The following is a 23,809-nucleotide window of genomic DNA, read 5'->3' as shown; positions in this document are numbered from 1 at the left end:
TTCAAGAGATCGATGATTTTGGCCACTTGCCGGAGGTGGCAGTTCGTTCATTAGTAAGGTCGATTTATACTTAAAACACTCAGAAACGTTTTTCAGTTTGATATGTAATTTTCACACTGATCTCTTCACTGATTCCAAAATCAATAGTTCTCCAGCCCCCCAGCATTCGATAAAGACATTTCAACTTTGTAGCAGTTGTCCGACTGTAACAAGGCTAGTCAGTACCTTGATATCTTTGAGACGCCCTTGAATTCAAAAAAGAGAATAATATGATCTTAAAAGTTTGTTTGTCCTTTTTGCATTTCTCTCTCTTGATAGTTTACTTAAACTATCCGAACACCGAATGACACCAAGGGAATTAGATAAATGACGCAGGAATCATTGCTGATTAGCGGAAGAATCTAAAAAGGGTTGTCTCTTAATGGTATAAAGCTGGGGGCGAGTTTTCTCCTGTCGATAAGACGGTCCACATTATTGGAACCTTACCTTAACCCACTTGGGAACCTCTCCTTCTGTAGGATTCATATGGTGAAATCGCAGGACCCAGCAAGTCATGAAGAATGCACAGGACACTTCAATCATTGTTACAGTGTAGTACATTCCCACCAAAGGAACAGCATCTGATGTGGCCGGCATGTTTTCGGCCACCAGAATGAAGAAGAAGCTCAGAGAAACAAGAATAGCCATGCCTGGAGACATATTAAAAACAGAATAAAATTGGTGAGTATAAACGTGTCCATGTCGTTTATTTGTGTTCCTGCTGTTGTTAAAACGAACCTCCTCTCCTAACAAAAGAATTACAATGTTTACAATCAAATTTGGGCGAAATGTTTTTCCAAAAATTGAAACAACAATAAGACCCTTCGTCCTCAAGCCGTAGCCGGCTATGGGTCTAATTGTTAATTAACGTTACATAGTGTTCCTCGAATGCTGCTCCTCAAGTAAAGATAAGCTACTGCATTTATCCTCACCTAAAAATTTCTCCAATCGTTTTTTTTTTTCCTTTTTTTAGTCCATTTACTCAGATATAGTACAGGTCCGTCCAGCCAACCTCGTTTACAGGGCTTCTTTCGCAGAGAATAGTGTGGGTGGGTCCTCTTGGCGGAGAAATGCCCTGGGGACAAGGCTGCTCGCTCAGCCAAGATATATTTAGGGCCTTCGAACGTTTTAAATTTTTTTTTACCATGGTTGTTAGAAGGAACTTGAAGATATCACAGTGCCCACGAAGACGCTACAAAATGAACTGTACATTCAGACTGCTTATTTATCTTACCCACTGTCATTCTTTCATTACAATCGGGAGGTAACACGAACACCAGCAATGTCAGGATTGCTATCATTGCACAGGGAATAATCAGGTACATGGCGTAATACAGGACTTTTCGCTTAATCTGCACGTTGTACGTAACGTCGTGATAGGGTTGCTCACAGCAAGCGTATTTGACAGAGTGAAACTCGCCCGGGACCCCAATCAGCTCCCATTCAACACTAGGTGAATATTCACTTAAGTCTGCAGAGTGTCTCTGTAGAAGAAAAAACAGGGTGAGCGCGCGGGCCAAGGATGATCAAAATGACACTAAAATGAGAGAAATATTAACGTCACTTAATGTAGTGACATAACAAGACAAGATGAGTTTCCGTATAAGTCGCTACGTTTTTGTTTGTGATGTTTCCTCTCGAAGTATAAACTGACCCAGAGTCACCTTGGGTTCTTGGTGTCCGCTCCCAACCAATTTCTCAGGGGAGCTCAATAACGCTGTGCTTTTCTGAAAAAATTCGCATACCTCCAGTGTAAGTGCAATACCCTTTGCATCATAAGTCCAGGACCCGAATTTGAGCTTACAGCTTTGTTGGTCAAAAGGATAGTGATTCACGTGTATTTTGCAACTGCTTTCGATGATTGTAGGAGCGTTAATGGCGACCAAACCATCATGGTTGATAACGGCCTTTGTCCGAGTCATTCCGCTACCAAAACCGGTTCCAGCACTGTAAAAAAACGTAGTTAAAATTAAAACATTCAAGATAGTGGTTACGAGTGATGAAGCCTTACAGAGGCCAAATTAACGTATCAATGGGTCCTTTGGTTTCATATCTACAGAACGAAAATGGATGGGCAGATAATAATTCCACGTTACTCTTGTTAGGGTTACGCTATCTTGGGCTTTAAAAAGAACAAGCGTAGATAATTTTAGAAAAAATGTTGTAAAATGATTTACTTGTGGTACAGCACAATATCTGGTAACCAGATTGATTTGGGGTGGACGCTAATGAATCTCACTCCACCATAGTCTGAAGGATTCCATGCCATAAGGGGATCCTGCCAATACTAAAACAATAAATAAATAAAATACATAGATTTAGCCAAGCCTGAAAGCGGACCTCCCGGGTTATTATTCTTACAATAAGTTAACCTAGCTTGAGCCTACGGTCCAATCGAAACCCAGTACCTGGTCAGCGGTCAACTTAAAAAAAAAAACAGCTGACCTCGATGAGCTTTAAACTTAAGCCCGCGATATGGTCACGTGATACTGGTCAGCGACTACCTTGTTTTGACAGGTGTCAATTGACCATAACATGGATGTCCAATATCAAATTACGCTGTAAACTGGCTGGAGTATGGCAGCCTCGATGAGCTCTGAACTTGAGCCCAAGATATGGTCACGTGATACTGGTCACATTGGCACACACGGAGAGGTGAACGTACGCACGGTCGTACGGTCACCAAAACCAAATTTCCTCGCACAGATAGGATACCATATTTTATGGTACTGGCAATTATGATGGACGACTATTTTAAGGAAGACACCTGATTGGATAGTTGTAATTCGTGACCAATAGAGCATGCAGCATGGGGATGTGTTTTCTCTCCTCGCTTTCTCTTGTTTGGTGACAAATTATAACAAATGGATGACGTACTGTTTGTCAAAATGAACGAAGTGAACGAACTGGCTGACTGACTGACTGAGTTAACTAACCTCTCTTATTTCCGCCCTGGTAATAAGTAGCTGGTTTTTGTCATCCTGTAAATAAAAGAGAGTTGTAAGCAAATTGTCGAATAGTTCCTAAGGTGTGCGGCGAGAACTTTGATGTATTTATTAACCTTTTTAGTTCGTCGAAATTTAAGCACGCACAAAGGGTTAGGGTTAGGGCTAGGGAACGTTTGGGGTTTCTCTGCCATCGTTTCTTACCAGATCAACAATTTCTCTGACGACCAGCCCGAATGTGACATTCACCGCTTCTTGGCTGTTGCGGACTGGTCTGACTCGCTTGTTGTACCTTGCAGCATCGAACAAGTCTTCCAGCAAATGATGTTCTCCTTTACTAGGAAAATTTGCTGAGTAAGTTTCTGTGGAACAAAATTAATGATAAAAGAAGATTTCAATCGGAGCAATTTGTTGCAAGGAGTATTAGATCATATTTTGTTCCCCTCATGCAAGGAAAATCTGATCCCGGAGAATTTTTGTGGGTAGAATCTGTAATCCTGGACTTTTGGAATCCCGAATCCAGTCGTGGGAGTATGAAATCCCAATCTATCCCAATCGGAATCTACTAATTGAAATATGGAGTTGAGTACATAGAATTGGGAATCCACATTGTGGAATCTAGATTCCAAGACTTTCATGGATAACCTTATAGCTGGGGCTTGACTATATCGATGAGGACAGTGATGATAATAATTATGATAATGACAATGATGATTTTCATAATTATAATGAAGTTGATTCTGGCTATTATCATGATTACGGTGATAATTATGATGACTAACATGACGTAGACGAAGTTGACGCTTGATGATGAACACAAAATTGAAATTTACTTGGTCGGTCCGGCGTCAGATACTTTTATATGTACGAATAAACATAGCTTGGCTTTGCCTTTCTCCAAAGTATCATGTCGGTTATGTCTTCAACGGAAGGTAAAGAAGGAGCGAAAAACATTTTACATCCTTGGAACGCTGTAGATAGGATTATTTTATTCACGGTGATCAAGGCACATGAAAATGTGGAAAAGGATTGATTTAAAAACTATTTGTTGTTGTAGTTGAGCCCAATCACCTGAATAACCTGGTGTATCAAAGACACGCTGTGAATTGCAAATACGAGTATTGTTGCAACAAAACTAAACTTGAATCATGATTGCAGCTTGTCACTGCATTCCGTCTATTCCCGAAAATTGGCAAGTCGGCGAATTGGTTCAGTTGGCGAGTAGGCGAACAGTGTGCCCATACAAATGGAGATTAATTCTTCATTACTGTGAAGACATAATAATTATTCCGATTTTTAATTCCATCTGATTTTCTATTTAACTCTATCCTACCTTTTATGACGAAGGAAATGGCAAGTGTGAAAGCAAGAATGCTTTCGATATGAGTTTCCATGACACCCAATTCTTCCACTAACAGAAAATGTCGGCTAATATGCACCATTTGCTAAAGTATGAAGTTTGTAGCCTGGGCTAGTTTTGGAGTCCTGCCAAACAGGCAGGTGGTATTTGGTTATTTACCTATAGCATCATTCATTTAACTAAAAGGAAAAACTAATTTAAATAGGCTCAGTAAATGAGCGGGCCAAAGTTATTTATTTATAATCAACGGAGTGACCAAGGAAAGGGTCGAATTAATGCTACTAGCGTGCTTTTATGGTGACAAACCCGAAATAAAATTTATACCCTTTTGGTTACTCCAAGAGCGAAGCAAGTCTCTGTAATGGACAGGCCTGGAACAAGCTATATTAATAGCAAGAAGACAGAAGCAAGTTTCTTTCTTCTGAAATACAACGCCTTAGGTCAATAGCCTGTCAAACTACTATCTTATTATATTTTCTTGAGTAATACCTGTTATTCTTTTTACGAGTCAAATCTGGCTGACTAAAACTACCTCGTCAATTAATTTTCTGTTGGTGAGGAAACAAACTCGAATGTTCCTTGCAAGACTAGATTGTGAAGGGAAGAGTAATTAATGAAATCCAGACCTCTTTCGAGTTTCTTCACGAGACGCCAACACTAGACTTGCTTTGAACAAAAGCATCAAAGAACTCTATAAGAAGGCTTTTGCAGTGTCAAACCACATTTTACGAAGAGAACGGCTAAAAACTGGTTCACAAGGCATAGATTATTGGGCAAAACTAGTCCAATTCCTAACTTGCGCAAAATGAGATTAATCCACTTATACATTTCCTTTAGCGTCATAATCAGCATCACGTTCGATTTGCAATTTCACCAGTGTCTCATTCGATCAAAAAGATGAGCTTTTTGCTTTGACCTATTTGTACATGCTGTTTCCAAATGAAGTTCCAAGTTTTAAGTCTATTGCGTTAACGCCTTTGGTTTGGCAATAAGGAGTGAAACGAGCAAATTTAGGTGTTGATGGAGATGCATGACCACAACAGTGAATCATTCAGTCTCCTTCACAGCTTCAGTACTGTTCCTACAACTGATCATTTCTATAATTCACTCATGCACGTTGTACAGTGTGAACAAGATAGAATAGTCCAAATCTTTTGAAAAGCGCAAATTCATATTTTGAAGCAAAGTTTGTCGTTTCCGAGCACGGACATTTCGACTCGGTATCCGATCGAATAAAAACCATCATTACAAACTTAGTATTTCTCAACAGCAGGTACCACGACGGGTGGCAAGATCTTGAATTCGTTTAGGTTTTTGGAACGCACCACCGTGCAAAGCTTGTTTATCCAGGGCGTGTTAAATTTCAGTGGCTGTCTCCAGATTTGGGCTGCAAAAACTTTGTTTTCCTTTCTTCTTTTGATAAGCTGGGATAAGCACAGTTTGATACTCGAGGATTCTAAAAAACAGCCTTGAAAAGGTATGCCGTGAAAACTACTCGATTGATACGTTTCAGTTACACAAGAGTTTCTGCTTGTAACGAGATGGCCTCAGTCGAGGTAGAAAAACTCTCGGAACATCTTTTAAAATGTCCAATTTGCCTGGAAACATACACGGCTCCCAAAGTTCTTCCTTGCTTGCACACTTTTTGCCAGCACTGTCTTCAAGGACTTATCCACAGTGGAGAGAACATCATTATTTGTCCGACATGTCGTTGCGACGTTTCCGTCCCTAAAGATGGCGTCGGGGCCTTGTCCACAAACTTCTTCATCAACAACATGTTAGACTTCCTATCCGTTGCAAAGAGCAATTCCAATCCCGTTGTATGCACTAACTGCGAGGAAAGCAACCGTGCGAGCTCGAGATGTATCGAGTGCATGGAGTTCTTGTGCCCCCAGTGTGTTGCAGCGCATCGACGAACGCGCTTGACTAAAGAACATGAAGTGATCGCTTTGAACGACTTGCAAGCGCAAAAGGAAGTGCAGGAAAAACTCCACCGTCCGCTTCTCTGCGCTGTTCACGAGCGTGATGTGTTGAAATATTTCTGCGAGACCTGTGACCAGCCCGTTTGTCGTGAATGCCTGATAATTGAGCACAGAGAACACCATTATGGATATTTGAAGGATGTGGATAAAAAGCATCGTTCAGAGGTAAGAAAGTTGTATACATATATATAAAGGCAAATTTCTGTTTCAGTCTTGATTTAACAAAAGAAAAGCTGACATTTCAACCTAATTAAGATCCTAACATGAACTAGGTTAGGGGAATTAACGATTTTTGTGACGTTCCATTAATAGGATTTTGCAAAGGAAGGCCACAAAGCGATGTGTTTAATGACTAAAAAACAGTAGAGGTCGCCTGTTTTACATTTCGGCATATTTCTTTTCTAGACTACGCTGAACAAGAACTCAAAAAATATGACCCAAGTCAACGATTTGTGGAGGACATGAGCAACTGATGATGAATTTCTTATTCGCTCTGCAAACATTCGAGCCCCGTTCATACCAGATATAAATCTTGAATAATCTGCACACTGGAAACATTTTTAAGACAAAGGTGGCTTAAAGTTAGATACTTGTATTTGTTATTAAAATGAAGCCCCACGACATAAATCTTGAGACGTTCAGTATCTTTTGCAAGACGTTGGCATTCGACGTGCATACCGCCTGAAAGAGCCGGGATATTAGCACAAAAGTCTTCAGCACATTATTCGTACTCCCAAGGTTTCTTGCTTTCTCTTTATTTAATAGGAACGGTACTTAGGGTTGGAAAAATTTATCGTGTAATCGCCAGCAAAAAATCATGAGATTTTCTACCTTCTTCGTACAAGTGTAAACGTGTTCACCAATAACCGCACGTGATAACTTGTTTTGGTGAATATGTAGGAGAGTTGGTACACCTTTAGTGGTTGGAGATTTGTTGAGTCTCGTTCTTTCTTGGCTGCTTCTTGGCTACTTTGGTGAAATCGGTGAGGGCATACAATGTTTATGAATTGAAGGCACTGCTGGTTTCCAAGATTGGATTTTACCGATGTCACCAATATGTCTTAACAGCAGCAGGCAATGTAACTATAGCAAAATGGCCTTATTGTTCTTTGAAAGAGCTTAATAGAAAATCGAGCGTCCGAGTTCTGATCGGTGCGTGTTTACTCGTGGTGAAACTTACACATGATTTGATTTGAACTAATTTTAAAAAAGTGTGTTACTGAAAAGAAGCAGCAATTTCTAATTTCGGCGATGGGAAGATGTTGAGTGTGGAGTTAGCAGAAGCAGAAATGTTAACAAAGGTTGGATAAAAAGTTGAGCTTTTTTTTAATTAAAGTTACCTTAAGAAGTCCCAATAACATGAAAACAACCTGCAAAATGGCTGACAAATGTTGATACTTGCATTGTTGGCCATCAATGTTGAACGCAGCTTTGTAGAATTACTGGTCATTACTGTATTCTCATCACTAAATTTGTTTTGTTTTGTTTTGTTTTTTTGTCAATGTCTATGTTAGGTGGGAGTCTTGGTCATGAACACAAAGAAAAGAATTGGACCGCTAAAGGAGGCCATTGAAAAAGTCGCCGAGACGAGACAACGGCTCGACTGTAAGCTGGAAGAAGTACGACAAGAGGTGAATCAAAACTGCAAGCGATGCAGGGAATTTATCCAAGAACGCGAAGATGAGATCCTCACCCATGTCAACAATATCTACCGCATGAAATCCAAAACGCTGGAAATACAACTCGATGAGCTTGAGATGATGTTAGGGAATTTGAACAGCAGCATCGATTTTACGGAGAATTTGCTTCGCCATGGAAACGAAGCCGAAGTTATGCTCGTGAAAAAACAAATGACACAACGCTTGCAGGACTTAAACAGCCAGAAATTAGAGTTTTTGCCGCTGGAAGACGACCTCATTGATTACATTTTTTCCACAGACGATTTCAGAAAAGCTGTTGCCCACATCGGTGAGGTGAAAGTTTATCATGCTTACCCGCCATATTGTTTTGCTACTGGTGTTGGAATCCACCGCGCCAAAGCGGGAGTGGAGGCGGTGTTTCTTGTCACTTCGAAAGACCGAATGAACGAAATTTACAGCGGCAATGGCGAGCCAATCAAGGTGGAGATCGAGCCACCCGAGGGAGATCCCGTTCCAAGTAAGTACTTCACCTTTTTACAGTCCCGAGGTTGCCAAGAAGACGAAATAAAACCATCTGTGAATTCGAGCCAAAGCCTTCGATGTGGACCTCAGACTGTTCATAGTCAACGCAACTGACAATGAATAGTGTAAGCAATCTCGAATTGTGGATAATTTGCAGTCGGTTACCATCTCTAGTTTTGTCTCACTTGACCACAACTCATACTAAAAAATATTAATACTGGGAGGCTCCGCCCCGACATCCGACCCCTTACCCCTTTTATATACCATTTTTGGCAGAAAAGATACCCCTTTCGTATACCTTCCATTGGAAAATAGTACCCCTTTCACAAACCTACTTAAGAACACTGCATCCCCTCAGTCATAAGGTATGTGTGTTCGAAATATTTTAATGAAAGGCCCTTTTAAATACCTAAATGACAGATTTGTTTTAATTCCCTACTCTTTCATAATACTTCGACTCGTGAAACCCCTTCCCTTTCATATACCTGAGGCGTGAAAAAAGTACCCCTTTCGGGCGCAGCCTCCCCGTATAGGCCATTATAGGGAGAACCCCCCCCCCCCCCCCCCTCCCCGGGAGTTCGAAGAGGTGATCCCTGTGTGAAAAATCCCCATCCTATATTAATCAACGGGAAATGACTTCAGTACGAAATACTGGTTTAAAAGTTGTCTTTTAATAGGGGTCCAAACTTCGAAAGAAACTCCGAACCAAATCATGCCCAAAACAATGCCAAATTCGCATAAAAATAAGAGAAGCTAACCTTCCTATTGTCTCTTGGTTTTTAGCTCACCTAATAGACAACGAAGACGGTACCTACACAGTGTCCTATCAGCCAATTGTACGAGGAAGTCATCAAATTAAAGTTACTATGAGAAATATTAACATCAATGGAAGCCCTTTCACTGTCAATGTGACTGGCAGAATGGACTTTGCCAAGGTTGGAAAAGTCATGGCTTGCTTTGGATGTGAGGGGACTGGAGGAGGTAAGATTTCTTCCTTATACAGAAAAAAGAAACAAAAAAAGCAACGTGACACACGCTAACACCAACCCGGTGTTATCAGAAGCAAAATGTTTGCAAACGAATAGCGTATAATTCCCGAATAATTAGTTTGATAAACCAACACGGAAGCCGTGTCTTTAATTGCCTTTGGACATCAACTTGACCTCTGTGACGCCATAGACATGCGAACTAGAACACTTTTTTATCTCTATTCGTTTTCTTGTCAAGAAGTCAAGTACGGTGAAGTGACGATTTACTCTATGAGAACTGTAAATCAGTTTAGATAAATAAGAGCTTCCTCACGCAAAAGCTTTGTTTCAGGGGAGCCTTCAAAAGAGAAACTCCTTCCTATGAATCTGAAGCATGTCCATCGATTTTAATTTGCTTTTTTTGTCGTAAATAAGCATGACGTAATCAGTACCACTCGAATTGAGAATGGCAGTTTAATGAAGTTTGTTAACACTCTTACCCAGGTGGCAGTTCAAATCGGAAGGCATCGGCAGCCTTTCATCTGACACGTGACTCTTCCTCAACCTTCCGCATCTGGCTTTCATCGTCTTCAAACCATTCCAAACGTTAACCGTTCTCCTCCACACTGATTTATTTAGAAAGGCTGTGGGCCAGTTAACAATGTCATGGTGGTAAATCATTTGTGCAGTGCATCCTGGAATCAAGTATTAGATAGAAAACCTTCCTTCGAGAAACTGAAATTAAAATGCCGGGAAAAAAAAGTAATAAGAGTTGTAGTACCGGTTTAACATTTGTGGAATGGATCAGCCTTGGTGACGTTCGCGTTTGATCGTGCTCTCAAAGTATCTGTTAAGTGGTTAATGATGCCCTTATTGGAAAAAGTGCTGATCAAATCAATTGCAATGTCATCAAATGTTGGTTCGGAAAAGTGGAGAAACTAGGAAAAAACCTCTCGTAGCAAAATCTGCAAACTCAACTCCTCAGGCGAACACATGTACGATCAATGTTTTCCGCTTGACATGCTGTTTGTTTATTTTGCTAGGAGAGTTTAACTTGCCATGGGATGTGGCCATTGATGAAGAAAACCACCACTTGATTGTCACCGACTGCAACAATCACCGAGTACAGGTGTTTGACTTCGAAGGAACGTTTATCTTCAAATTTGGCAGTGAGGGGATCGAGAAAGGTCAGTTTAGAAACCCCAAGGGTGTCTCTCGCGCCGCTAATGGGCACATAATGGTCGCAGACTTCAACAACCACCGCGTTCAAGTTTTCAACGAAGACGGTCGCTTCATAAGAATGTTTGGTAGTTTTGGGCTCGAGAGACCTGGCCATATGAATCACCCGTGTGGTGTGGAGTGCACCGCTGGAGAACTGGTGATAGTATCGGAGCAAGACAACCACCGGGTGCAGTTGTTCAATATGAACGGGGATCCTGTACGGCAGTTTGGTTCCCAGGGGTTTTCGAAAGGACAGTTTATATACCCGCATCATGTGTGCCTCAACCAGCGGGGAAGGATTATGGTGGCCGACTGTGTGAATGACCGAGTACAAGTGTTTGATATGGAAGGAAATTGTTTGTCAGACTTTGGAAAGGAAGGTAACAATGACGATTTTGAACGGACTTTGGTTTGCAAACTAAGGAAATAATTCACAGTGTTTTCATAAAAGCGACTAAACTGCTGGATGTTTCAAGTACATGGTCGTTAGTAGAGAAAACTCGAGAGGTAAAGGTGTGCAATTCACCAGGGTAGGCTTGGATAAATAGATCCACAGCAAATCTCTATAAGGCTTGAAATGCATACAGTTCCAAAACTGGTTTCGGATTCATTAAATCCTACACTAATTATAGAACATTCGTTTAAAAGCATTTTTTGCCTATAATTTCCTTCATGGCTTCTATTGTAGCCACTGATTTCGGAAAGTAGACCCTACTCTGGCTCAAGGCAACCAAAATAGCTTTCGCCAGTGATCATACACCCCAAGTGACCAACCCTTGACAATTTTTCACGCTCTTCTTGATTCGAAGAGTTAAAAGTACCGTTTTACACATATCAAATTTTTTATTCTGCAGGATCCCAAAATGGATTGTTCGATGGTCCAGAGGGTGTGGCATGTGATGATGAGGACAACATTCTGGTCTGTGACTATCATAATCACAGGATCCAGGTTTTTAATTCTAATGGCGAGTTCGTCAGTACCTTTGGAGTTTTTGGGGAAGACGAAGGCTGTTTCAAGAATCCATGCGGCATCGCTATAACAAAGGAGGGAAATATCATCGTGGTTGATAGTGGAAATAACCGTATACAGGTCTTTTGAAATGTTCAAGGACAATTTTTCGCACTACTCTTAAGTTGAAGCACGCATCATCGTGAAACTAGCCCTAGAATGAGCAAATCAGAAGTTATGCGGATGAGGTAAAGCCAGCAGGCGAAGAAAAAGGCAAGGAAGCACCGATTGGTTTCCCGTCTGATTGGTTGATGTGTTTGAGACGTTCGGGAGGCGCAGTGGCCTCATGGTCAGTGTGCTCGACTCCGGATCGAGTGGTCCGGGATCGGGTCCTGGCCGGGGACATTGTGTTGTGTTCCTGGGCAAGACACTTTACTCTCACGGTGCCTCTCTCCACCCAGGTGTATAAATGGGTACCGGTGAATTTAATGCTGGGGGTAACCCTGTGATGGACTAGCATCCCATCCAGAGGAGAGTAGAAATACTCCTAGTCTCTTCATGATACAGAAACCGGAGATAAGCGCCGGCCTGGTGGGCCTTCTAGGCTCGTAGCAGACTGTACTTTACCTTACCTTACGTTACCTTTTGAGACATTCAGGTCAAACAAACGAAGCAAACCTTAATTATAACTCTGTGGAAACCACTCCATAATATCTGGTTATCGTATTCTTTTATGAATGGAAATTTAAACTTACTGCCTTGTTAAATATTCTGATCTTACTTTGTTTTCAGAAAAAATATCATACTGGTGAAATATAACCTATCCGTCGTTCAACTAAAATTAACTTTTGATATTTCTTCCAATATCAATGCCCTTTTCTCCATAAACTTCACATAACTCAGGAGCACAGCTATTGAGACAACTGCAATTAAGAAATTTGCGGTCTATTCAAGGGCAATTTCACTGGCTTGTTGTTGTCGTGGTCAGAGCTGTTTTTTTTTTTTTTTTTTAATGAGAAGTGGAAACTAGAAAAAGGGGGCCCAGTGTTTTTAAATTGTAATCTTTTTCGATCGTTGCATTATATTATGCATTATGATCCAAGCCGTTCGTCAAAGACGACAGCAGATAGTCAGGTTAATGGCCGTAACATTTAGTTTAGGTGAATAAAAACCTAAGCCATTTATTATATTCCGGATGATTCATAGCCATTTTTTAGCATTATACTAACTGATAATATTTTGAGTATATATTTTACAAACCTTTTTATAAATAGTAGATTCATCAGTTCCGTTGAAAAGAACTGTTATTTTTTACACTGTGATAAGTATTGCTTGACGTTTATAGGACCTCGGGCGCAGACTCAGGGATTTAATAGCTAGGCCTTCCCTACTCGCCTCTTTCTGCTATGATGACTGGCAGTTCCTGAAGTGCGACCCCATTAGCTCTCTCCAGTTGGTCTATGAATATTGGCCGTATTTATACCAGAAGACATCTTAGACGTCTTAGACGACTAGTATAAATACGGGCAATAAGGTGGACGCATTAAACGTCAGACGAATTAAACGTCTCAAGTTAAGTGCGTCTAAACGACGCACTTAACAGACGTCTTCAGAGTCGTCTGAGACGTCTAAGCCGTCTAGTATAAAGACGAGACGCACTAAACTGGGACGCAATTAGCAATGAAGTGCACACAGTCTCTTTGGTGATTAAATCTCAGTATCTTTGGAAGAAATTTGTGAATTTGATTTCCGGCCGTCGAAGTTAATTGCGTCCCGTATTCATATTAGTCGCACTAACCGCCAGACGTTTAAGGCGTCTGCGGGACGTCTAACTTAGAAGTCCTCTAGTATAAATACGGCCATTGCCGCCGTGCGCCTCTATGATCGTCTATCACGTTTTGTATAAAGAGCATTACCATTAAGAAAGACATAAAAGCGTTAAGAAACCGAACTAGTTGACGATTAAAACAAAGCAATGATGGCGGGATTGAAATTTGGTACTTACACAAAACAACTAAATCTATATGTCGATCGATCAAACCTGGAGCATGCGCATGCGCAAATCGAGCTCTCTTACCTCTTGCCGATTCAACGTTTAAGACTGGGAATACTACTATTCGTTATCTGATTTTAACCACTTCAATGGTACGTGACAAGAAAGATCATATTGGAGACAGCTTGTATGCAAGTTTGAAGTTGATGACGTTTGAGCAGGAGGACTGTGTGCAATTTACAATCGCTAGCATATAGGCGGTCAAATTAAAGTCATTTACTATACTAATCCTCTGTACGTGTTCAAAATGAATAATTGTTTGCCAAACTTTACCCTTTGAAGTCAGTTATTGAGGAACTTCTCCCAACAAAAAAAAAAAGCAGTTGCCGATTTGACCTACGATAGAGCTGAGTAAAGAAGGGTAATTGGTTCAATACCGGGTTGATGTCACACACCTGTCCACTTTCAAATCATAGTTGGACAGCGATACAAAGTAGTTTGTGAAGTTAACCCGCTATCAAACCCAATCCCGTTCATTACTCGGTCATGGATCAAGCCTCGGCCAGTTCTCCCCAGAAAAGTGAGTTTTCAAGAACAAGAGTTACAAGTGTATCAACATTTTATACAGGGGCATTTACATGTGATCTGACTGATACTATGTTTCTAATTGGCTGTTACCCTGGCGGCTGAATTACAAAGCAATCCTTTAAATGACCATTTTAATATGTAGACCTTACTCACTTGTGTACATTTTGTTTTCCTAAAAGACATAACTAATTGCTCAGCTTGTTTAGTTGTTTGCCTACAAGTTCAATTTAGTCTCTGTTTTACATTAATTTTGTATTCTAATGGAAAATAAATAAGTGGTTGTTGTAAATCACGTGACGCTACCCAGAAAATTTATCAAAAGCATACCTGTGCTCATGAGTATAAGCGGCTATGAAAGAAATAACCCTATTATCATATGATCTGCACTGGTAAAAAAGGTGCATCGCTCACTGGTAGGCATGACAATGACTGGCCTTTAACAAATACGATAGGATATCGGCAACATTTATAACTTTATTGTGACAAGCTTTCAATCCTTTTTTCTTATTATTTACAACAGCACTGAGAATTAGCATGACACATGATGAAAGGTAACCAAGTCTCACTTAAAAGCCTCGAGGATCACTAATACAAATGTAACGTCTTGGGACATTCTCACACCAGCAAACACCGGTGGTAATTTAATCCCGAGATATGCTTATGCAGTCAGACACGTACGGATAAAAGAAATTGTTAGCATATTCCTAAAGGAAAAAACTGACCTAAGGTCTGCCAAATCCAAACAATTAGTTTGTAATCACGTTTTCGAACAATCAGAGCCTTGAAGCAATTAAACACCTTTTTCCTTTTTCCCTTTTTCTTAATTTCCAGAAACAACTGAATTCCAATTAAATACCTACATCGGATTTCCATGAAAAAATCACCGTGAGAACTTGTCTACGGTTGAAAAGGAATTTTTTGACAATCACGGCTTTGAGATTAATTCCTCGATGCAATAAGTTAATCATATTGAATGGCCGTATAATTCATCGATGTGTGGGTTTCAGTCCTGCATTTGGAAAATACACAAGCATATCCTTTGTTGATAACTTGGATGTACGAAATCAATAAGAACAGTCTCTCGCAACGGTTATTACATTAGTGCCATATGTTTTTATCAGACTGTAACTGGTTTTTCACTGCCGTAAAATTGGTATTCAGTGTTATACATCCGGGGTACTTGGAACTTCTCGCTGGGACCTGGACCTGTGCAAAGCAAAGAAGAGATAATAAACGGAAGAAAAACAATAACCGGAAGTGATAAGAGATAATAATAAAACGGAAGTTGGATACTAAAGACGAGTGTCAAAAGGAACTATTCATTCTCGTTCCCAGATCCCATCATTTATCTTACCCGGCGCCTTTGCACACGAAAGGGAAGGGCTCTGGAGACTAATAGTACTTACTAAAACGAAATACTTTGAATAATTAAGTTTACGTAGATTCTTCTAAGTCTTACTAGAAATACAGGAATGAAAAGAAAAAAAGACATTGGGTCCTTAACTACGAAGACTCGCAAATATTCCGGATCACTTGTGAAAGTATGAGATCTGCTTTATCCTAAAAGCTGGTCTTTATCAACGTTTTCAAGATAATCCAAAAACTGCCGCGTTTCACCCCTAGTCTTTGAAATCACCTTTGTTTTGTAGAACAGAAAGAACTAAGGCAGACGCTAATTTTTGTGGGTTTTCAAGAAATGCAATCCCCATGAGCCGAGTTTTTTTAAGCGAAAACAATGGCCAATCGAGATTAATAATCACAATTACCTACAACTGTATGAAATATCGATTTTAGTCGTTGTTAACCCAGGAATAGCACAAAGTTTGGCTTGAAATAAATCGGCCCAGAACCTCAACCAGCAGATTTATTTTAATCATGAACATACTTACTTTCTAGAGGAGCGTGCCAGGGTTTCGGGACATTCATGCTGAACAATTCCTGTCGTTTTCTCTCAGGAGGCATCGTGTACGATTCGGTCATCAGCGTTTGCATTCCCCTGTGAATCAGAAAACAAAGCTACGTTCAGAGTATAATACAACGGTGAAAAGGAAAGGATATAGTTTTTCAGATTGCGTTGTGACTGGCATTTTTGGGTTTCCTAAGTTCCGCATTACTCCGCCTGACGTGAGTAAGTTGGCGAAATTCTTTTTTACGTATCTCGGAGGCAAACACACGAGAGATTGTGTCTCATGCACGGGAGAGAGTTCCCGTGAATTGGATTCGCAGGGGTGCAGGGATGGCGCAGTGGTGACAGCACTCGCCTCCCACTAATGTGGCCCAGGTTCGATTCCGAGAATCGGCGTCATATGTGAGTTGAGTTTGTTGGTTCCCTACTCTGCATCGAGAGGTTTTCTCCGGGTACTCCGGTTTCCCGTCTCCTCAAAAACCAACACTTGACTTGATTTGCGTTGATTGTTAATTTCACTTTACAGTGTCCCCAATTAGTGCTCCAGCGCTAAATCGACTACACATTTAAATAAAGTTCCTTTCCTTTCCTTTCCTTTGCGCAGAATCGACGAAGGTACTTTAACTAATCATGCAAACAAAAAGCTACCGCTAGTGCAAAAAGAGTAAAAACTGCAAACAAGTTAAGAGCACTTAGGTTTTGTTTTTGCTCCTGTCTGGTATCAACAAAGCACTCGTGAAATAGAAAACTTCCACTTACGATAATTCATTCAATAGATAAGAAATTGTTGGCGTTGGTTAACAACGCATCTGTATACTCACTTATTTGGAACTGGCTCCAGCGACTTTGGTAATCTGGGGATAGTTGTAGGCTCTCTGAACCAAATCCGATCCCTCAAAGGTCCCTTTTCTCGAGGGACAGAATTGAGAGGGAGTGGGTTTTCTTTTGATCCGTGACCCCACGCTTTCGGATACTCCTCGCATTCCCAATATGTCGCATAGTCTTTCGATGGATAACGTCCCAATTCATGCCTGATTTTTTAAAAAAAAGGATGAATTTAAGGATGCGCCTTGACTGGACACAAGATTCATACAGCTGTGTCAACCCGGTAAATTCTGGAATGCTTTATTCAAAGTTTAAGAGTTTTATTTTTATCCAATCAAGTTATGTCAACCTATGAAAAACGTTTGTCTTTTAAGGACACTTTGGTGCTTTTCAATTTAAAAACGTATTTACAAAGAAACTTTTGCTCTATTTACAGGACACTGCTTTCTTTGATTTAAATCTTCAATTTTAAGGCCGTACAGTTTTTAAGTGCCCATAATGTGAAAATTTCATTCACATTGCACAACAAAAGACACGTGACTACGTATTAATAATAGACAAGAAAAAATATCGAGAAATCTTGAAGTAATTATGCAGAAGCAACGCACACATATCACGTAATCACGCAAAAATTGCGCCATTCAGGGCTAGTATTTGATTTGCTATTTGTGGCTTTCTTTGATCACTGACCAATCAGAATGGTTGGTTCGTTCCCTCTTTTCTGCACTGTGTTACCTGAAAACTGCATTTCTCAAAGCCAATCGGAAATTTGAAACAATTTTTTCACTTATTATTAGAAACTCAATACCTAGCAGGTGGCAGCTCTAACTGTTTTTAAGGACGGTGCCTACAAATTCAAAGCTATTTTTGTGCGGTTTACTGGATATGCTGGAAAAGCAGATCTTAGTGTATGGGGGGTAACCACGCATTTTTCGAAGATAATTAATCAACAATATTTGCAGAAAGCTTTAAAATACAAAGCAATGTATGGCGTTCTTTGCCAAATTGAAGCTTACCGGTAATTATCTCTAAAAAATGCATGGTTACCCCCAATTTTCTTTTTGGATACCAAGAGCACTTGCTGTGTTCTACTTTTTCCGCATAGTTTTGAACCGCGCAAAAATATCCCTGTAATGAAGCACCACCCATAGGAAATCCGAGTGTCTCGAGATGTGCAGAACGTATGCACAATAACAATAGTAGGCACCGTCCTTAAAGGGCTGGACAAACGGCTTAAACATTTGCTTCAACATCCGTTCGATTTTGTTGAACGATGTTGACTGCTGGGGATCGGCAAAGGGTTTCAACACATCATCGACATCAATTTTAATTCAACAAAGCTTCATGAGAGGCCTGGTATTCAGTCACGCATTGCAGGCGCGGTTGTTACTAGGGATAAGGACATGGATGTGTCATTGAGAGACCGATTAGTGTGCACGTGCATACCTAACAATGTTGAAAGAGGTGCATGGGAAAATGGCTGAACAACTTCATTCAACATTCGTGATAACACAAGAAATGTTCAATAGCTGTTGCAGCAGAGCCAGAGCTTAAATGTAAATGGCTATAAATGGAGGCAGTGTGGCCCAGTGGTTAGGGCGCTTGCCTTGAGATCCGGAGATCCCGGGTTCAAGACCCGCTCTGACCACTCATTGAATTTGATCCTGGTAGTCCCTGGTTCAACTTCCCAGCCGCACTTGTAAATAGCTAACTGCTTTGCCTCCAGCCAGTTGGGATTCTTAACAGTTGTTGTTGTTGTTCTGTTCTGTCGTTTCGTTGTGTTTCAGTGGCCCTGAGAAGCCTCTATGGGGAGTGGTCAATTAAGTATGTATTGTATTGTATGTATTGTATTGTATTGTAAATAATGCCTTTAAACTCATTAACATCGATTCAACATGAATCAACACGGTTGAAAGGGAAGGAGGGACACCGTTGAAAAGGGGGTGGGGGCAAACAGTTTCAGCATCATTGTTCAACAAACTCAAACAGATGTTGAAGTTGTTTGCCTGGGCTTAAAATTTTAAAATGGTAAAACAATCATATTAACTCTTTTTCTAAATCCACGCCTTACTTTGTAAATGCCCGGTGGTCTCTTTGTGTTGTGGTCAGGTATGGATCCATGTGGTACGTCAGTACACCTCTGTCCCTGGGGTAAAACTTTTGTCCTGCAACACCTCTGTTAATCGTTGATGGCACAAGATCCTGAAGCAATAACCAGAAGTTATAGAGGATGAAAATTTAATGATAGGCCATGTTAATTTCTGATACAAAACATCCAGGAATGGAACTCTTTTCTCATGAAAACACTTCCTATAGTTTTGGTCAAAAAAGACAACAAAAAACATTGCAGTTGATCATGTGGATAAAAACTTTTAATAGACCATTTTACAGGCGTAAGATTGGGAACAAGGCCATCAGTGATCCTGTTTTGATACAAACCTTTGCGCTTTTCTAATGTTAATGCAGACTAATAATAGAATTACAACAACACAATTTACATGATAAAAGGTGTGCTCAGGTCTGTATCAATACAAGGTTAGCGGCAGACTCGCAGCCATTCATAGGCTAGGTCACCGAGCAAACAACTGTAAAATGGCCTGTAGACCATTGCCAGCTGTGGCTGTCAGCTTTGCTCTGACAGAGGGTTAACCCTTAATACTCATCAGCTCAAGACCCACTCTGATCATTCGTTGAATTTGTAAGTGGCAGTCCCTGGTTCAATTTCCTATACTATTAGCTAATTCTACACTTGTAAATTTATAGCCAACTGGTTTGCCTCCGGCCAGTTGGGATTCTTAACAGTTGTAGTTGTTGTGTTCTGTTGTTTTGTTGATTGTGTTTCATTGGCCCTGAAAAGCCCCTATGGGGAGCGGTCAATGAAGTATGTATTGTATTGTTTAATTTGTAATATCCAGGCCAATACAATGTTGGCAAATAAATCAGTCCGTTAGGTATACAATGTATCACTTTATCTATGACAGGTTTAAAGTACAGCTACACTACAAAACCCTTACTAATGCTGAACTTAAACCTCATTAGGCCTAAAATTGATGTTTAGGCCAAAGGTTAGTCAATCTGAAGGTTTTGGGTTACTTTTAATAGACACATATACTGTAATACATGTAGGTGAAACAATGACCTGTAATGTCAAGTGACTTGTGGATGAAACATGCGGCTTTATCTTGTCCACAGTTCCAATTATATCTGAAATTTCATATCATTATTGCTTTTACAGGACATAAGTTGAACTTACAAATGACTAGCTCCGAGCAGTGGCTTGATAGGTCAGTTGATTGAGCAAGTGCAGCACTGACGTACCATTGTGACAGTCATCATACTGGTTCAAATCCAGTTCAAGCCTGGACTTTTTTATGCTTACCTGCAACTGCTCAGGTTGCTAAAATCTAACTTCAATGATCTTTCATGTGCATTGTGCAGTTCAAAATATATCAAATCTAACATGTTCAAAAATCACTTGAATTTGTCATTGCATTGAGAGTAAAAAGTGAGCAGTCTAACAATGATTACCTCTCTCCCTCTGAGGCAGAGAGATCAAAGCCATGGGAAGTTAACCCAATCACACCTCAAACGCCCTAGGACACCTCCCATTGATGAGTAAAATCGTCTGACGTTAGACAGAGTAAAATTTATTAAGTGTTACTCTCGGGGGTCAATGGGTCAAGGAGATCGAGGTTGTCATTACCTTGCTATTGCCTTCGCTGTGGTGATCAGCTAGGTTAAATGGCTGGATCCCAGCATTGTATACTGTATCTAGGTTCACTCCTGGTTTCCCTGTGTACTGGGACTGCATCTCACTGCTCTGATTTCCCATAGTCAGTGGCTTCCTCCATGGCTTGACACTCAGCTGTGAAAATAGATTAGTTAATTTAACTTAAACTAAAAATCATGACAGAAACCAAAGGTCTTTTAAAGAGAACTGTAACCAACTTTTGAAAACTTAAGGTAGCTCTGAGTTGGCTCCCAAGAATTTTTTAAAACTTTGCTGATAGTTCTAGCTCGGATTGCTAATTACTATAATTCTACAATAAAAATGTGGGTCACTGAGTTCATTTTTGAGATATACCGGTAAGCAAATAAAGACAAAATATAGAGTGTTTTTGAAGGGCTTTCATGTTACCATGGTAACCTATTACGTCACAATATTTAGTGAGCGCATTTTGTTAAGCAAGAATTGGTGTTTCAAATGGTAATATAACGTTGCTGTTTTGTGATACAGTATAGTAGTTATAACCCATCTAATAAGAAGGCCTCTTAAAGTGGTGAAACTAGTTCCAGCCACCTTATTCCTTAAGCTGATCATATGCAATCTCATTGAAAAGCTTTCTTAAATAACTGCTTATAATACTATATTCCTTCCCTGCAAATTCAGCTAATACTGTTTTTGTTTTTTATGGTGAGGTCATTTATGGTACCTTTCCAATATTATCTTCCACGTAACGAACTTTCCATGATCCAGGAGCTTTTTTGAACAAAGTGTTACCCAGTGTCCTCCCATGTACTTTATAATCATGAGTTGAACCTGTTGTTGTCCTGAAGTGTTCATTGTCAGTTATGTAATCCGGATTTCCAAGTACAGGTGGCAGGACATCATAAACAGTCCTCTAAAATAAAGACAATATTACAGTGAAACCAGTTTTTCGTTTCTGTGCCACTTTGCAATATTGTCACGCAATGTTGTGTTTTTGATTGGCACTTTGCTCTGAGCAAGTTGAGGGTTCAAATTTCCCAAGGTACACACAGTTGAAGTCCAATGGTATGCCTCAAACTGTCATTACATTGTGAACCTCTCTCCATAGTCAGTTTGGAACTGATAACTTTAATATTTTGGATTTAGGCCCTTCAAATGGATTTGAAATGATTAATTTCTTCGAAGAACGTTTGCGCGTGGAATCCAGTAATGGCGAACAGAGATGTTGTTGTATGGACAACAAGAACTTTCATGGAAAACCAGTTACACTTAATGCTAAGAAATTGTGTTGTTGAATTAATATTTCAACCTCCTTACAGTTCTGAATTTAATTCTTGTGAGGAGGTCGATGAAGGCATAAATTATTTGAGACATTACACGAACAGTTTAATCACAGAACTTGCGATAATTCAATGTTTGCAAACAATCACGCTGGCGAACAATCACACCGGCAATACATTGTGGATTTATCATTTCAAAATAATTTTTTACACAGCCTCGCAAATCCTACCCAATGTAGAGTTATTATGCCATAAATTTATATTGTAAAAAATAGAGATCAAGGTTGTTTTGAACAGGTCCAAATACCTGACTCTGCATGGGAACATAAACAGCTGGCAGCAAGTTGAAATTTGAACTTGCAACTTCCTCGGTCAGCAAAATGCCAATCAAAACATCAACATTGCATCACAAAATTGCAAAGTGGCGCACAAATGAACAACCGGTTTTACTGTAAGAATCAGTTTTAGAAAAAGCAAAAACAAGCAAAACAGAATCCAGTACAAATAACAGTGGGAAGGAGGTAGAGGACTGAGGAGGGAGAAGCAACTCATAGCATGTAACCATGTAATTTTTGTATTAATTCTTACACTGCGGAATGACAAAAAAGCTGTTACAGAATGAGTGTATTAGGAAGCTGAGATATTAGGCTAAATTTATCAAAGCCAAATTACTGTATTTCAGAAATGGAAGTAACTTTTCAGAAGAGCAGGTTTGGTGGTGGAGATAATGTCTTCCTGTCTTCAATCCCTCCGTTAAGCCTCTAAGTCAGGTCGTTCATTATGGGGGGTCCAAACTTGACCTAACGGTCTCCCTACATGTTCTCAGGTTGAGAAAGTCTTCACACAGAAATTCTAATTTTCTCTCCTTTTAATTTAGTCTGAACTTTGTTTTGATTAATTTTGTGGAAGGTAAATTTTTGAATCCTCAACTTTCCTAAATTTAATAATTATTATTCGTCATTGGAAACAGGAACAGGACCGACAGCGACAAAGTTGATCTTTACTCCAACTGTTGTTTTGTTTTCATTGCTTGTAAGACATATTGATAACTTTAAGCATACAAAACACAGTATATTACATAACTGGGGCACTCATTGTAGTCATTGACTGGCACGCTAGAAAGAGGCTTTGATTGAGATAAATAATTTTTATTATTAGATAATAAAGTGTTTTGCTTTTATTTGGGAAAAAGTGTTTTACTTTTTTATAAGGTGACGTGGTAAATTTCAAATGATTATAATCTTTAAAAAATAAAGTTGGTATATCCCAACTGTGTGTTTCCATCAGTTCGAGAGCTAAACATACAAACGAAATTTGGTAATAACATTTACATGTAGTCGTCCATATGAATGCGTGACAGCAGATGACATATACATTGCACACTAGCATTAAGAAACTGCCGAAATTAAAACTAACACAACCTAAATAAATTAACGTCGTTACAACAACGTTAATTCCCCGAAACTTCAGAAAGGATCGCATATATAAGCTTACTTCTTACCCTAAACCTGTCCGACGGGAAACCATGTGAAGGGCTGTAATAATGTCCTTTTCCAGTCGATGTTAGGTGAAGATCGTTACGAACTTCGGTAGACATTGAAGATTAAAGTGAATGAAGGTTTACTTTGATTGACTACCGGTCTTGACAAAGGAACTTGTGTCTTAAAACCTTGAAACTTTCTACAACATAAACTTTCATAACTCCACTTTGTTCTGTTGTTGATTGTTGCCAAGGAAATCGCCTGTCTTTTCTTCACAACTCCGCTGACTGAGAATGATGCGGGCACGCTTACTTCAAGACGTCTTCAAGTAAACTGTCCGAAATGTCTCAATATTCAGGCATGGCTACGAGGCACCCTCATTCCCAGGGCCTCTCTTTTTA

The 23,809-nt window shown here is 39.9% G+C and overlaps 3 protein-coding genes across 3 annotated transcripts in view; 1 reads left to right on the top strand and 2 right to left on the bottom strand.

Moving 5' to 3' along the window:
* LOC138059074 (neuronal acetylcholine receptor subunit alpha-3-like) overlaps nucleotides 1-4,456 on the bottom strand; it is an 8,054-nt gene extending 3,598 nt beyond the window's left edge. Inside the window, exons 1-7 of the mRNA XM_068904589.1 lie at nucleotides 4,318-4,456; nucleotides 3,189-3,346; nucleotides 2,976-3,020; nucleotides 2,217-2,326; nucleotides 1,785-1,986; nucleotides 1,274-1,523; nucleotides 487-689 (exon numbers count right to left, since the gene is read on the bottom strand). Coding sequence (XP_068760690.1) covers nucleotides 487-689; nucleotides 1,274-1,523; nucleotides 1,785-1,986; nucleotides 2,217-2,326; nucleotides 2,976-3,020; nucleotides 3,189-3,346; nucleotides 4,318-4,426 — 1,077 coding nt within the window. The 5' untranslated portion in view covers nucleotides 4,427-4,456. The remainder of the gene's footprint in view (nucleotides 1-486; nucleotides 690-1,273; nucleotides 1,524-1,784; nucleotides 1,987-2,216; nucleotides 2,327-2,975; nucleotides 3,021-3,188; nucleotides 3,347-4,317) is intronic.
* Nucleotides 4,457-4,827: 371 nt separating this feature from the next.
* Nucleotides 4,828-13,619, top strand: LOC138014636 (E3 ubiquitin-protein ligase TRIM71-like). The gene is made up of 5 exons (XM_068861762.1): nucleotides 4,828-6,491; nucleotides 7,841-8,483; nucleotides 9,272-9,469; nucleotides 10,500-11,057; nucleotides 11,532-13,619. Exons 1-5 carry the CDS (start codon nucleotides 5,886-5,888, stop codon nucleotides 11,774-11,776), a joined length of 2,250 nt encoding a protein of 749 aa, XP_068717863.1. The 5' UTR covers nucleotides 4,828-5,885; the 3' UTR covers nucleotides 11,777-13,619.
* Nucleotides 13,620-14,661: 1,042 nt separating this feature from the next.
* LOC138014639 (stabilizer of axonemal microtubules 3-like) lies at nucleotides 14,662-23,666 on the bottom strand. The gene is made up of 7 exons (XM_068861765.1): nucleotides 23,429-23,666; nucleotides 21,372-21,560; nucleotides 20,642-20,803; nucleotides 19,010-19,140; nucleotides 16,935-17,144; nucleotides 16,097-16,203; nucleotides 14,662-15,413 (listed from the first exon to the last, which is right to left on the bottom strand). Exons 1-7 carry the CDS (start codon nucleotides 23,522-23,524, stop codon nucleotides 15,325-15,327), a joined length of 984 nt encoding a protein of 327 aa, XP_068717866.1. The 5' UTR covers nucleotides 23,525-23,666; the 3' UTR covers nucleotides 14,662-15,324.
* Nucleotides 23,667-23,809: the final 143 nt, after the last annotated feature.

The sequence above is a fragment of the Montipora capricornis genome, chromosome 8 (assembly GCF_036669925.1).
Source record: "Montipora capricornis isolate CH-2021 chromosome 8, ASM3666992v2, whole genome shotgun sequence".
NCBI lineage: Eukaryota > Metazoa > Cnidaria > Anthozoa > Scleractinia > Acroporidae > Montipora > Montipora capricornis.
The sequence above is the reverse complement of the archived record's forward strand: the minus strand, read 5'-3'. Positions and strand labels throughout refer to the sequence as shown.